At 41.6% G+C, this 13,315-nt stretch overlaps 2 protein-coding genes across 4 annotated transcripts in view; one reads left to right on the forward strand and one right to left on the reverse strand.

Annotated features, from left to right (window-relative positions):
* Positions 1-13,315, forward strand: part of DNASE2B (deoxyribonuclease 2 beta) — a 32,859-nt gene that overhangs the window by 12,680 nt on the left and 6,864 nt on the right. For 2 of the 3 annotated variants that reach the window (XM_019291553.3, XM_039555658.1), the window contains 3 exons: positions 6,077-6,220; positions 8,612-8,938; positions 12,602-12,779. In XM_019291553.3, coding sequence (XP_019147098.1) covers positions 8,826-8,938; positions 12,602-12,779 — 291 coding nt within the window. In that variant the 5' untranslated portion in view covers positions 6,077-6,220; positions 8,612-8,825. Of the gene's footprint in view, positions 1-6,076; positions 6,221-8,611; positions 8,939-12,601; positions 12,780-13,315 lie in introns of those variants that run through there. The other variant, XM_019291554.3, reaches the window with a different exon arrangement.
* LOC104695300 (uricase-like) overlaps positions 1-13,315 on the reverse strand; it is a 24,423-nt gene continuing 11,108 nt past the window's right edge. Inside the window, exons 2-8 of the mRNA XM_010409039.3 lie at positions 7,238-7,456; positions 6,326-6,442; positions 6,122-6,200; positions 3,452-3,638; positions 2,835-2,958; positions 2,435-2,518; positions 1-1,643 (exon numbers count right to left, since the gene is read on the reverse strand). Of these exons, the coding sequence (XP_010407341.1) occupies positions 1,506-1,643; positions 2,435-2,518; positions 2,835-2,958; positions 3,452-3,638; positions 6,122-6,200; positions 6,326-6,442; positions 7,238-7,456 (948 nt within the window). The 3' untranslated portion in view covers positions 1-1,505. The remainder of the gene's footprint in view (positions 1,644-2,434; positions 2,519-2,834; positions 2,959-3,451; positions 3,639-6,121; positions 6,201-6,325; positions 6,443-7,237; positions 7,457-13,315) is intronic.

The raw sequence follows: 13,315 nt of genomic DNA on the forward strand, positions 1-13,315 counted from the left end.
TTCGTTTTTTGATGTTGCTCTTTATTTGCCTTTAAAAGATACATTAATAAATTAAAAGCACCTGGAAGTGACAGAAGTAGCAAGACATAAGCCTGCAAGTACAATACAACACCATCTAAGAAGGTAAGCGAGAAGGTCCCCAGGAAAAGCTAGAAGTGTTGTAAATAAACCTTTCAGAATTGGCTGGTGACCAGAGAACATCACATCTGGGACAGCTTCACTCTGTGGTGTCATTTTTCCTGTTGTTCAGGAGATAGCTCAGGCTGGTGGACAGTTCTTCCTTCCCTTGCATCTATTATGCCCTGCTCATCAAGGCAAGTTTCTATCCTGCAAAGCACCTCAGAATGTCACACAGAGCAGGACATCTCCCCCATTTTTGGTACCTGTGAATTTAATGATTGTACCCAGAGTAATGCTGCATGTCTGCCAACTCAGGAGGCACAAAGGCAACTAAATTGTAGTTTTTAGGAGTTACTTTAGGCACTTCCCTTTGGATCTGTACTCTGTCACATGGAGTCTGTAAAAATGACACTCAGAGAAAATGAGAGCAAGGGTTAGAATCTGTTGGAAGCTGAGCAGAATTCCTGTTGCAAATCTGGTAGCCACAGTTTGTGAGATGAGAATTGTTGACTGTATTGTTTTATCTCTGTGTTCAAAGCTATCACCTGGGGTAACTAAAGTAAAATATGCATTATCTGTCTGTCTAGTTTTGTCCCTACCCCTCCCAAATGTAATAGGGCCACGTAGATTGACTCCTGCCTGCTCAGAAGTCATGATAAGATTATTACACTAAAGAAAACTATTTAATTAAACCTACAGAGATAGCCCAAACCCTCAAATCACCTCAGTGATTAATGTAAAAGTACAATAGTAACTACAGTCTGATGAGTAGCAGCAGCAGTCATGCAGTCAGAATACATGCAGAGAAAGTAGTCAACAGCTGTAACTATTCACACCACAAAGGAGATATGAGAGATGCTTTTTTTTTTCTTTCTGTTTCTCATTTCCTGTGCAAAAAAATCTTGATTCTGACTGATTCCCTGTTCAGTCTCTGGGTGAGAACCTCAGCTCTAGATCAGTGTGGCATCAAGGGGTCATAACAGGTTATGTCAATGTAACAGCAGCTCTCATGCCTGTATATTCATTTTACTGAAGAAATATTAATAAAGAGAATATTCCTGATTTTACATGTCAAAAACATGTTACAGACATCAAATGAATTGTTTCATTAAAAGGTCTGGGAATAGCTAGTTTGAAAATGAATTTACTATAATATTTCCAGCTGGGATTTTCCGAACAGCTTAGGGCATTTCAGTCTGCAAATCACACTGGAATTCAGGGACAGACTTTGATTTCTGAATTCCTGAGGGTCCTTCATAAATCCCATGTTTAGGAGTTCATAGAGGGAAAAGTAGTCAGCAATGGAAGAGGCCAATAAGGAGTAAACATTGATAGGAAAGCCATGCTATTAAGTTTATCAGGAAGGTTGAGTATAGCCAAGAGGTTTAGTTTCCCTGGGCAGCTGCCAGTCCAAGCTGACATCTCCTCTCATCTCTCAGCATATGGCCTTGTGCTTCAAAAAACTTCTTCCGACCAAGTGTGCAAGCACAGGAGCCATAAGGAGCTTCCACTGGAACCAAAACCTGAGGGGGATGAGCACAAACACAAAGGTTATGTTTGAGACAGGGATGTGCCAGCAGAAATTGTGACTATTCACCTCCTTATAAAATCATGCCCAGGCCCTTTCTTTCTCTTATGAACATCAGTGGAAGATATGTTATCACAAGTAAAAGTGGATCTATAATGTCCACCTGAAAGAGGGCAAGAACAGGAGAGCATGGTAGCAGAATTACAAGACTTCAGAGAGAGACTAGAGCATAAACAGACTGTAGACCATTGATGCCAAATGGAATTACCCCATTTCTCTCTTTCATGTGAGGATAATGTAACAGACTTTCAGCTGGATGTAGCTGGCAGGTAGAGCAGCTGTGGAGGGAGGAGCAAATACATCTCATCCCCTACCACTTGCTCTCTCCCCGATCCCAGGGTTGTACCTCGTCCACTGTTGGACCAATCTGGGATGCCACAGTGCATTCTGCTTGGGTAAATGGACAGGTTGACATTATCATGGACAGTCAAATTCAGCAGAGAAAACAGCAATTATTTTTCAGAGACAGTCTCTGTTACAGATCCTTTTGATGTCCAGAGTATTCCACCTGCACCTTTAGCTTTTATCAATAACACAAGCAGACAATTATTTATCCTCCTGTTGTAATCAGTGTAAGTATTTTTTAGAGGTAATGTGGAGCTTTTACCGGGACTGGGAGAGAAAGTTTGCTCACTTTAACTCTGTTTTATGTAGAACTGCTGCTATGCTTTAAGGCTGAGTATTTCTAAAGAGGGCAGTGAAGTTGTCTTTGAAGCATTTACTTACTTCTTTGTCATTGGTCAAGCCTAGATTCTTCATGTCTACAACATTATAAAAAGTGTTGTTCAAGACGACTTCTATGACCTGTACCTGAAACCATGAAAATGGATGAGATCATGAATTAGGGCACCTTTTCAGCCAACAGCCTGTTAGGCTTTTCACTCGGTGTAAAAAAGAACAATGCCACCCCCCCAGTACACGTGATCAAATGCAATCTAGTGAATACATGTAGCACACCTTTCACTTTTATTCAAGTGCTGCCAAGCACTGAGTGATGTTGGGGAGTTTCCAGTCTTACAACTGACAGAGGAAATAATAGTCTCATGTTGGTCTTCCCAGTGGTGTAATTAACATTCGCTATTGTTAGTAAATTGAGGTAAAACATCATTAGGAGGAAAGAAGATACCTGTGACACTCTGGAAAGGACAAGCATCTGGATACAGTTGACAGTTTTCTGGTAAGAGGGTGAATATTCCCCACAGTCAGGTGGTCCAGCAAAGGCTTCAAGGATACATTCACGGATTTTCTTCCTAGAGGTAACACAGGTTCTTGCAAAACCTTGTATCAGCTGTCTCTGCTTAGATTCATAATGCTCTACTGTAGAGTGGTTTTTGTTTGTATTTTGCATGTCTTTTCTAACAAATATATAGCCTATGGGATTTTGTGGAAGAACAATTTGTCCTGTCACCCAGATTCTGTTTCCTCTCCCCCCTCCCAGCAGATATACCATTCATAAATAGGTTTTGCTAAAAGTATTTAACAAATTAGTTATTTTATTCTCCTAAAGAGTTCTGTACTGAACACTGAACTGTTCATTTGAATCCTGTCCACTGATGTACCCTGAGAGAGGAGTATCCCTAAGACATGCCTCTTACCCCTCGTAACAAGAGCTTAGTGCTGCCACTGAGACCCGAGTGGCTGGTGCATGGCAGCTGCAGATCGGGCCCTTAGACCTTCTGTGTTGTATAGAGGGACTTTGTGAGTATAGATGGGGAAATTAATATTACTTGATATAACATATACCATATACAGTCGAAGTCAAAATCCTTGCATTCACCATATGACCATTTGCAGAAGAGCTCTCCACATAGAATCCTGTCATGCCTTTCAGGCAGTGTGGTGTGTTCATTCTTATAGAAGCCTTCAAATCCAGACTGCGTTGTCTTCATAAGTTTCAGGTCCTTAATTCCAGCAAAGACAATCAGAGGACCTGTGATTGAAAATTACAAGAAAATACGAGCTTCTTTTCACACAAAGAAAAGAAACCTTTGGGTGCACACTTGCATTGACAGCTCCAGAGCTAGAAAGCAGACAGTAACTTTCTGCACACTGATATTGGCAGAAAGGTAAGAAACAAGACAGAAACTACTGAAGTCAGAGGTCAATCTAGAAAACAGAGAATCCCATCAAGTGATCTGCAGTTAAGGAAAACTGAAGATAGACTTTATTTATCTCACCTGCTTGGAATTGGGATGTGTTGGTTGGCTCACGCTGATGTCAATTTAGGAATGGTTCTAAAGGGAAATTAAATAGGCTACTAGGCTGTGATGTACAGCAAGAGGTGTGGTGCCTTTTCCAAGAATACAGAGAAGTGTAAAAATTCTCTGTATAAAGACAGAGCCCCGGTCAGTAATTTGCTTTAGATACCCTTCCTGTTGGGATTTTTGCATCTCTGAGAAAGAGCCAGGAGCCAATGCAAATCCCTGCAGTTCAGCTAATGAGCAGGAACTGGCACTGATACAGAGGCCACCCACAGGTTCAAACTGACAGTGGCTTTGCTCTTAGCCACTATTTATAAAACGAGCTGTTGAGGATCCCTGCTGCATGGGTGGGTCATTGTCTTCTAAAGACCAAGCAATTGTGACCTGAACATTTTTTTCTGACACACCTTTTGAACAGCAGCTAAACAATTTCAAGCAGTCAGTCATTTAGAGCACACCAAGCTGGTAACTGAAAACTTCATTGACCTGAGCTGCCAAAAAGCTGATTCAGAAAAGAGAAACTTCATGGCATGCAGGCTCATTCAGGGCCTGTGCAGATAGTCAGTGGCCGAAGCCCAAGCTGCTGATTTTGTGCTGCTGCTGGTGCTCACACAAGTTAGTTCAAAATTAATTCTTGAATATGTCAAGTGCATAGTAATCCTGCCTTGGATTTGGAAGACTTGCAAATTTTGCCTTTAAATTATGTCTTTGAAGGAATTTATACTGGAAATAATTCCACTGTGGTAAACATTTCTAAACTGCATGGTTATTTAGAGGTTTGAGTGTTTTTAAACTGCTCTGTGACTGGATATTATTGAAACTGCATTTTATCTATTTCTTTTCTTGTTTACATTTCTTATTGTTTTTGAAAGAGTATAAAGAGGTATATCTATCATTTTTTCTATGTCCCCCTGTTATTTACTAAAGCTTTAAAAAAAACCTGAAGAAGAGACTGACCTTGGACAGGATATTCTGGGGTTTGTACAGATCTTGAATGATTTATCACTTGGGTATAAGTCTGTGACATAGGTACTAATGTAGTGCAGATACTATCAGTGAACCTGGAGAGATATTTGTCTTATATTCAAATACTTAGCCTTGTTTGAAAGAGCTCTTTGCAACAAAAGATTGACTGAAAGGCTGGCTGGTTGTGCAGCAATCAACCTGAAACTCGCTCCAAAGGATACGGCACCAGGGAGAGTTTCCAAGGTGAACAGCTCATGCCGTGCTTTCAGGAGGCTTTGCGCTCATGCTGTCTTCAGTTGACAAATTTTGATTCTGTTAAGTTACTTATGATGTTTTGAGTTTCCAAAAAACTCTGATCCTTTTATCAGCTGATATAATGGCAAAAAATAATTCTGTTAAACCTCACTAGGTTGGGTTTTTTTTCACGATAAGAAAATTGTTAAAAGATAGGATTAACTGAGAAATTAACTCCCATGTCTGGCTGATAGGTGCATAGGAGGATGCTAAATATAGAGAACATTCTCTTAGAAGAAAAATAAAAGTGATTTGAAAATCTTCACTTTGGTTATTGTTCAACTAGGCAGGGAATTCTAAAGAAACAACTAAAGGACTACATGAAGGGAAGTCTAAGAAGGAAGTGTGGTTTCTTCAGTAAGCCATTAAGGCTTTCTGTTTGTGTAGAATCTGAAATTGCAGAATTTCACGCTAAATTTTCAGGATGATGAAAAATTTAATTCAATCTACATTAAGAGCAACAGCTTTTCAAGAAAGTATAAACTCTTTTTGTTTGTTTCGTTTTTAAAAAAATTCAGGTGTCTTTTTTAACATTTTCCAGAAAATACAGTCAATACTATTGAAGCAGCCAAAAGTACAGCAGTAGTTAACATTACTAGTAACATTTAAAAAGGTGATGCCAAGAGGCACTGGAGACTTGTACAGGTTTTTTCTTTCAGCAGGCTGTTCAATCCTGTGGCAAGATGTAACAGTTCTGCTGGATGTGCTGTTGTAACCATTCCATATTTGGGATATACATACAAACATGAGCTACATTAGTTCTTCAGCCATGTCTCAGAGATCAAGAACGTCAAAATTACACTATAAAAATATTCTTTGGTTTAGACATGTGGGGCAGTTTGGCTGTGCCCTAAGCCCTGTAACACTTGTAGCTATCTCTAAAGCCATCTTCATCTCTCATTGGCAGAAATATTTACAGAGAAGTAGGGGACATTGCCAATTCTTTTCTCACCATTCCGGCACTGCTCAGCTTCACAAAAGCGGATCCCATCAGGAACACATATGAATGAGTGGATGTGGGGAACGCCATCCTGCAATGTAGAGCAGACATGTAAGTAAAAGTGCCATAAATACTATGTTAATTTGAAAACAGGAGCTAAGAGAGTGAGGAATGACTACAGGATAAAGAAATGGAATGTATTAGTATTTTAGATACCTCATGGAGACGTTGCCATGGTACTTCTTGAACGTAGGTTTTGACGTATGCCACTTGGCAAAATGTTGTCATGAAGTGATTGCAGATATCTATAGCAAACTGTTCTAAACTTGGGATCTAAGATAGCAAACAGTATTATTAGAAAGAAGCAATTACCTCATGTACAAAAGTAGATTTTTCTGGTTGTTTTAAGTATTTGAGAAGAATCAGTGTGGTTAAAAACACATTTCTCTTATTTCTGGCTTGGCTCACTGTGCCCAGTCATTTGACCAGCTTGCAGCATATGCTGCAAATAGCAGCTACAGTTGTGTCAAAAATCTCCCATTCTGTGGTACACTGAGCTGCAGTCCTTGGACTGAGAGAAACTGCTGTAGGAGTTTTATGCTTTGAGGATATAATGCTGAAATAATAATTTATAGTGATTATTCTGATTGATATGGGGATATGCTAATTAAGGTTTTCAGGGTAAAAATGGGATTTCATTATGGAGAAGTTCAGTGCTACAGATTGTCATTACGATACATGCAATTGATGGCAGTAAAAGCACAAAAGAATTAAGAGGAATGTCATACTTTGAGACCTGTTTAAAAATGCTATATAGGAATAATGCAGGATTATGGGCGATTAAATTTAAAAAAAAAAGAAGAGATGGCTTTTAAAAAAGGAAGAGATGGCTTTTATATGACAAATTCACAAAAAACAGTGCTAGCTCTTGGGAAAAAAAGGCTTTGGAAAACGAAGACGGAGTCCACAGGAAAAGCAGTGGAGGAGGGAAAACTTCTCTCTCAGATCACTGAAAATGACTTTGGTACTGATCTGATATGCCAATTGAAAATAAAAAGTTAGTATAACACATACTTCCAAATGAAGTTATAAGAAACAGCAAGGCTAGTTAAAAAATAAAAAATATACCCCATTTTTTTTTGCCAACACGAGGACAATATTCTTTATGGTATCTGTAGGTATCACAAGAGAGTTGTTTCCTTCCAGGTACTCCTGAGGAGAAGTCAGTCGGAGATGTGCACACACTTCCACTTCTTTAACAAAATGCTTCTTTCCCTCTCTATGAAGGCGAAGGAACTTAATTGTATTCTTGCCATATTCACAGTTGAGGACTTCAAGGTCCTTGATCTGCAAAGAAAATATGAGTCAGTTGTAAAGAAACACAGTGGAAGCCCAAGTTATGCTGTCAATGAAACATAAACAATGCCCATGGCCTTTATTTTTTGTGATTACCTGTGATAATGAGAATATTTTCATTATAAATTGCAGAGTCCTGATGGGAAGAAAAAATGCTTTAGGAGACTATTATTATATTAGTTGCAGCTGTGATAAAATTTTAAAATTTTCTGGGGGCCAGATTATAGAAGAGGAGTCACAGTGGACTAGTCTCTCATTTGTCATCTTTGAATTAGTCCTGACTATATAGACCTTCACTGAGTCTCTTCTCTGGGATTATTTGTTTTGTTTGCATTAAGCCCTATTATTAAGTCTTACCTTGCTTCTGTCAAACACACCCCATTTACACATCTCTTACAGTGTTGGAGAGGCTGTACTAGCAAGGCGACAAAATACTGCAAAGCTTGTGAGGATTTCTGTTGTGCTAAAATATCCAGAGCTCATTGCACTGGACTTTCCCTGAGGCTGAAATATCCCATACTCCGTATCAACATATTTTAATGTAAATCAGCCCCTTTTAATGAGGAGGGAGAAAGCATTTTACACACCAAAATATAAATTGAAGCTTTTTATGTGTGAGTTGCTAAAAGATTATCAGATGTGAAATTGCTCAATTCAGACATGTTTGTTCCTAAGAGAAATGCTAATACACTTAAAAAACAGTTTTAAAAAGCATTAACTAATTGTAAGTCAATTAGTTTGGTTCAGAGATCAGAGCGTTTCTCCGGCTCAGTCCCTACGGGCTCAATCCCCAGGGGTGACTGAAGGTCCCCAGCACCGGAGCCAGGATGGGGCGGGGCCCAGCGCTGACCGCGAACCCTTTCTGCGGGCACGGTGCAAGGGCTGCGCTCACTACGAGGGCTGGGCGGAGCAGTGAGCTGGAAATGATGTTGTTTTGTTTGTCCGAACACCAGGTTTTTTTCAGATAGTTGTGAAAAATTTGTACATCAGTCATGCAGCACTAAAAAAAAAAACAAAAAAACCAAAAAGGGTTTCGGTATCTGCAGGGTGGGGCTTTTAAAAAGAAGAATACCATGAATATTCTAAATAGTCAAAATATTTTTTTGCTCAAAAACATGACTTGTCAACTCATTTTGTTGCCCAAAGAAATCGTGAGCAATTTCCGGCAGCTCCCAGGAGCCCTCGCCCCGCTGTCCATGGCCGTCCCTGGTGTGGAACCCGATTCCCAGGCCGGCTGCGCCGTCCCGGCCGGCGCCCGGGGTGCGCTCCCCGCTCCGTGGGCAGGAGCGGACAGCTAACGCAGCACAACTTCTCCTTTTAGAGCCACTCGGGGCTCGCCCTGCACAGCCGGGAAACCAAAATGCCTGCGGGATCTGCACGGTGCCTCCCTGCTTTGCTCTTACTTCTCTCCTCCGTGCCCCTGTGGGCCGCTGAGATTTCCTGCAGGAATGAAGACGGGGAGACGGTGGATTGGTGAGTAAATACCGGGCAGGGGAGAAAGGCTGGGTGAGTATATAAAAACAGTGAGATCAAACCGCGGGAAGTGGGTGGGTCACCGAGAAGCAGTGCAAGGCAGTCGCTGGTTCAGCCCTCTTTGCCTGGGAGTAGTGGCTGAACTGTGCATTTGAAAAACCTAGGATAAGTTACTGAAATCTGATTTCATTTCCCTGAGCCAACCACCATGCTGCATTATGACTAACTGCAGAATAGTCACTGTTTTACACGGCGTTCGTGTCTCAGGGAGCATAACCTGTGTTGGGATGCCAAAGCTGCCCTCGCCAGCGGCAGCCCCGGGGGCACCGGCCGGGCCCGGGCTCGGGCTCAGCTGGCCCGGGAAACGCCGAGCGGGGAAAGCGCCTGCATCTCCCCTTTGCCTGGTACTGAACAGCAGCGTGGGGGCCGCGTCCCCTTGCTCCGGCACTGAGGGGCAGCGGAGGCTGAGCCGCCGCGGGGCTGGTGGCAGCAGCGTGGCTGAGCTGTGCCCTGTGAGTGGAGCAGAGGTCGCTCCCTGCCCGGAGTTGCCGTCACGGTGCCGCTAGTGCCATCCTGCTGCCAGCAGCGAGCCCAACTTTGGGTATTAAATGATTAATTGGTTAATGCGCTTTCAAGATGAAAAGATGCAAAGTACAATTGCATAATATCCAGCCCAGGTTTAAAAAGTGAAATGAGGGCTCTTTAAATAAAGAGCACATAAGCTTCCTGAAGATAAATATCAACCAATTTCAAAATAAAAATGTTTTTCTTGTGAACGATGATTAGTTTGGATACAAGTGCTAGAGAAGTAGGCCCATCCCTTCCCTTGTGCACAGAGCTAACTTCAGGGAAGGCAGGTGCTCCTCACACCACAGGCAGGAGCTTTGCTCTCTGTTGGCATAGCATCAAATGTATGAGGGTCTAATCCATCCCTGTGACTTGGCACCTTTGCCAAGGCCCTTCTGGATAACGTAAGTTTTTCAGGAATCAGACTCTTAGTTTGTGCAGCTACCCAGCAACTTAAAGGTATGAGATATTTACTTTCTCCCTGAAAAAAAAAACCCAAAAAAACCAAAAACAGACCCATATGTATACAAACTATCCCTTTCTTAAATGAAGACAATTTTTGTAATAAAATTTTCTGAGAAATTCTTTGAAAGCTGGGGCTAGGAGTAATTCCCTGTGCCTCCATGTGAATGCCAGTGACATGGGGCCTGTTCAAGGAGGAAACTTGGGGGTCTGCACAGGCAAATCCATGTTCCCTTTCACAAATTTAGCAGGTAGGACAGGTGGATTTCCTTTCCAATGTGCCCTGATCAAAAGAAGAGAAACTTGCCTGTCTGGCAGGATCATCCTAGTTTATTGAGAAGAAACAGTTAGGCTTTGGATTCTGGATTTGGTTGCTATGAAGTTGACAGGAGAAGCAGAACTGAAACTGCTGAGAAGAGCCTTCTCTTAAACAAAACATGTCAATGCCCTTTTAAACCAACAGCACCGGAAGTGTTATTTTCATTTAGCAAGAGGTTTATGCGAATTCCTGATATGCAGTGGTTTCATCCTGCAGTATTCTATAATTACTCAGTATTCACACACCCTTTCATTTGTTGCTGAACCAGAGGAATCGCTTGATCTGACCTGATCCCATCTGTGCTCCCCAGCTGGGCTGGCAGATCCTCCCCACGTGCAGTGTCTGGGCAGGCAAAAGGCTCACACGTGTTTTCATTCCACTCAGGATGTCATCCCACCATCCTCACTGCACCTCCTATAGGGGCTACCAGAGCAAATGGCCATAGGATCGACTCTCTGAGGAGAGCAGAGTCTTTCCTTTATTCATCTAAACTCACTGTATTCTGCCGGATGCCTTCCCTGCAAATAAAAGCCAAAACTGTGCTTTCTGAGAAATGTTTAGACAATGACTGAAGTCACCATGCACATTGTTTGTTTGGGCTTTTTTTATTGGGGGGCAGGGGGAGGGGAAGAAGTGAAGATGTGATTCTTTGTTGTAAGTTGATATTCAGTCACAAGCAAACAATGTGACAATGCTAATCGGGTCTAAGAGGCTTTGCATTTATTTGGTTCTCAGGAAAATAACTTTTACTCTGCTCCCACAAATGCCTAAGCTCTTGAGAAATTTCCTGTGCACAAATAGCAGTAAAGATTTTATACAGCTTTAATTGGTAATACACTCAGCTGGCTTTCTGGAAAGAGCCAAAACATGTATCCACTGGGAATTGTCAGGCAATTTCCTGATAGCTCAATGACTAGCATTTCGTAAGCGTACCTGCTAAGGTGGATTTGTCTGATGCTAGGCTGTAAACACTTCCAGAGCATAAATCTTTCAGTACATCTCAAAGCAGTTTGGGAAGGCTTCATCTACTAATTCCTGGATCAGCTCTTACTACTGTAACTACTGCTATTCCTCTCCTTTCCAAATCTTCATTTCAAATCTTTATTTCAAATAAAAGGATTGTTGTGACTCCTGGTGCATGTATAGGCACAGACCACTCTCTCCAGCCTAGTTAGATAAATCATTTTATTCTCTGTGATCTGTCATCAGAAATTATTTCTCCTGAGATACTTTAGGGAGATCATTCAGTCAGTGGCAATGCAGGTGGATTACCAGGACCACCACTAGTGTGTGTGTTTTTCTTCTGCCTGTACGCCTACATTTCCCATGGATTAATGGGAATGTTTTCCCAATAGCAGAATGTTCTTCTGCCCCTTCTTACCTGTGTTTGGAGATGTCTTTGGTGACCGACTTGAGCCTGTAAGTCAGCTGGGCAAGGGTTACTCCTCCTGATATACTTGAGGGGTTAAGCACAGGCTGCATTTTTGTTAAATAGTATAGATTAAAAATAATGCCACCCAGTCCTTACTGTTGACATTAATAGCAAATTACTCAATTACAGCCCTCAGAGAAAGTGGCTGAGTTAATTATATTCTGATTAATCCCATGGACTTGTGCACTGGGAAAACTTGTTTACTTTATCAGGAACCTTAGTATGAACTGAGCCATTTACTGACAATATTGAGTACTTTACAATTTTGAAGAGATTTGTGTTCCTGGCTAATGGTTTGAAAATTTCCAGTCTGCAACAGTTCATCAGAGTACAAGTCTGTTATGAAAACTAGGATTGGAACAACATTTTATCACATTGCTTTATACTTACTTTGTGATTGGGATACATATAAACATAATATAGTGCATTTTTAAATTTCAATACCTAATTTTATCTATTTCATATAAAGCCATATTAAAAATATAGAAATTGTTTGATCTGGGGGAATGTTAGACTGGGTTTGAGACTTGAGGTTCTTTACCAGAACCAGGAGCAATAGGGATTTCATGGACTCAACCAAGGCTACCACAAATTCTTTAGGTGCACCAAGAGCAGTCTGGCCGCAGCAACAGGAGTTTGGTGCTGAATCAGCCTCCCGTGCTTGCTGAGAAGCAGAACAAATTTGTCTGCAGCAGGGATTGTGCTGCCAAACTGCAGCTGGTTCCTGGGCTGGGTCATTGCTTTGAGGCTGAGATGTCCACACTGCTCCCCCTCCAGCCCAGGCATCCCTGGATTCACCCTTCTCTTCCTCAGGGAAGGAGATACTGATTTATACATTCAAACAGGGTGGTGGTAAAAAACCAATTGCTCTTCACTGTTGCAGGTTCGCTCTTTACAAGTTGCCAAAACATACCAAAGGACAGATTCCCATGCTGGGACTGGAATACCTGTACATGGATGCCCTGGCTCCGCAGTGGCAGCTTGGTAAATACCTCATCAACATGACACAGAGTGCTCTGGGACAGACACTGCAGCAGCTGTATGAGACGTATGAATCCAAGGCAAGTGACATTTCGTTTTTTTGGTATGGTTACTTGATATTATATGCAGATGAAATGAAAGCAGCCAAAATAAGCACATAGAGGTAAGGCCAGGCCTGACCAATAGATCTACTAAAACACACAGAGGGGAGGAGCTCCTCGACAGCTGGGCAGATTATTTGCGGTTTTGCCTACAATTAGGAATAATCCTCAAACTTCTAATTTCTAGTCAAGCTTTTCATATGATTAGAGTATTATCCATCAAAAAAAGAGTATTCGTACTTTCTCCCTTTGGCTTCTTTTCTGCAATTCATGTTGGGCAACATCTGAAGTTGTGAATTCAAGCCAGGGTCAGTGGTAATTGTTACAGACACTTGTCCTAAGCCTTCCTGTATGCATGCGTTTCACACTCTGACTCAAATCAAACCTGGGTTTTGATTTTCCCCCTGAAATCACTGTGACTGCTCCAGCAGTGATATGTTGCTTGTTGGCCTTCTTTTTTTTGCTCCCACAGACAGACACCTCACTTATGTTTGTGTGAAGTGATTGTAAAATAT

This window comes from Corvus cornix, chromosome 8, assembly GCF_000738735.6.
Source record: "Corvus cornix cornix isolate S_Up_H32 chromosome 8, ASM73873v5, whole genome shotgun sequence".
Lineage (NCBI taxonomy): Eukaryota > Metazoa > Chordata > Aves > Passeriformes > Corvidae > Corvus > Corvus cornix.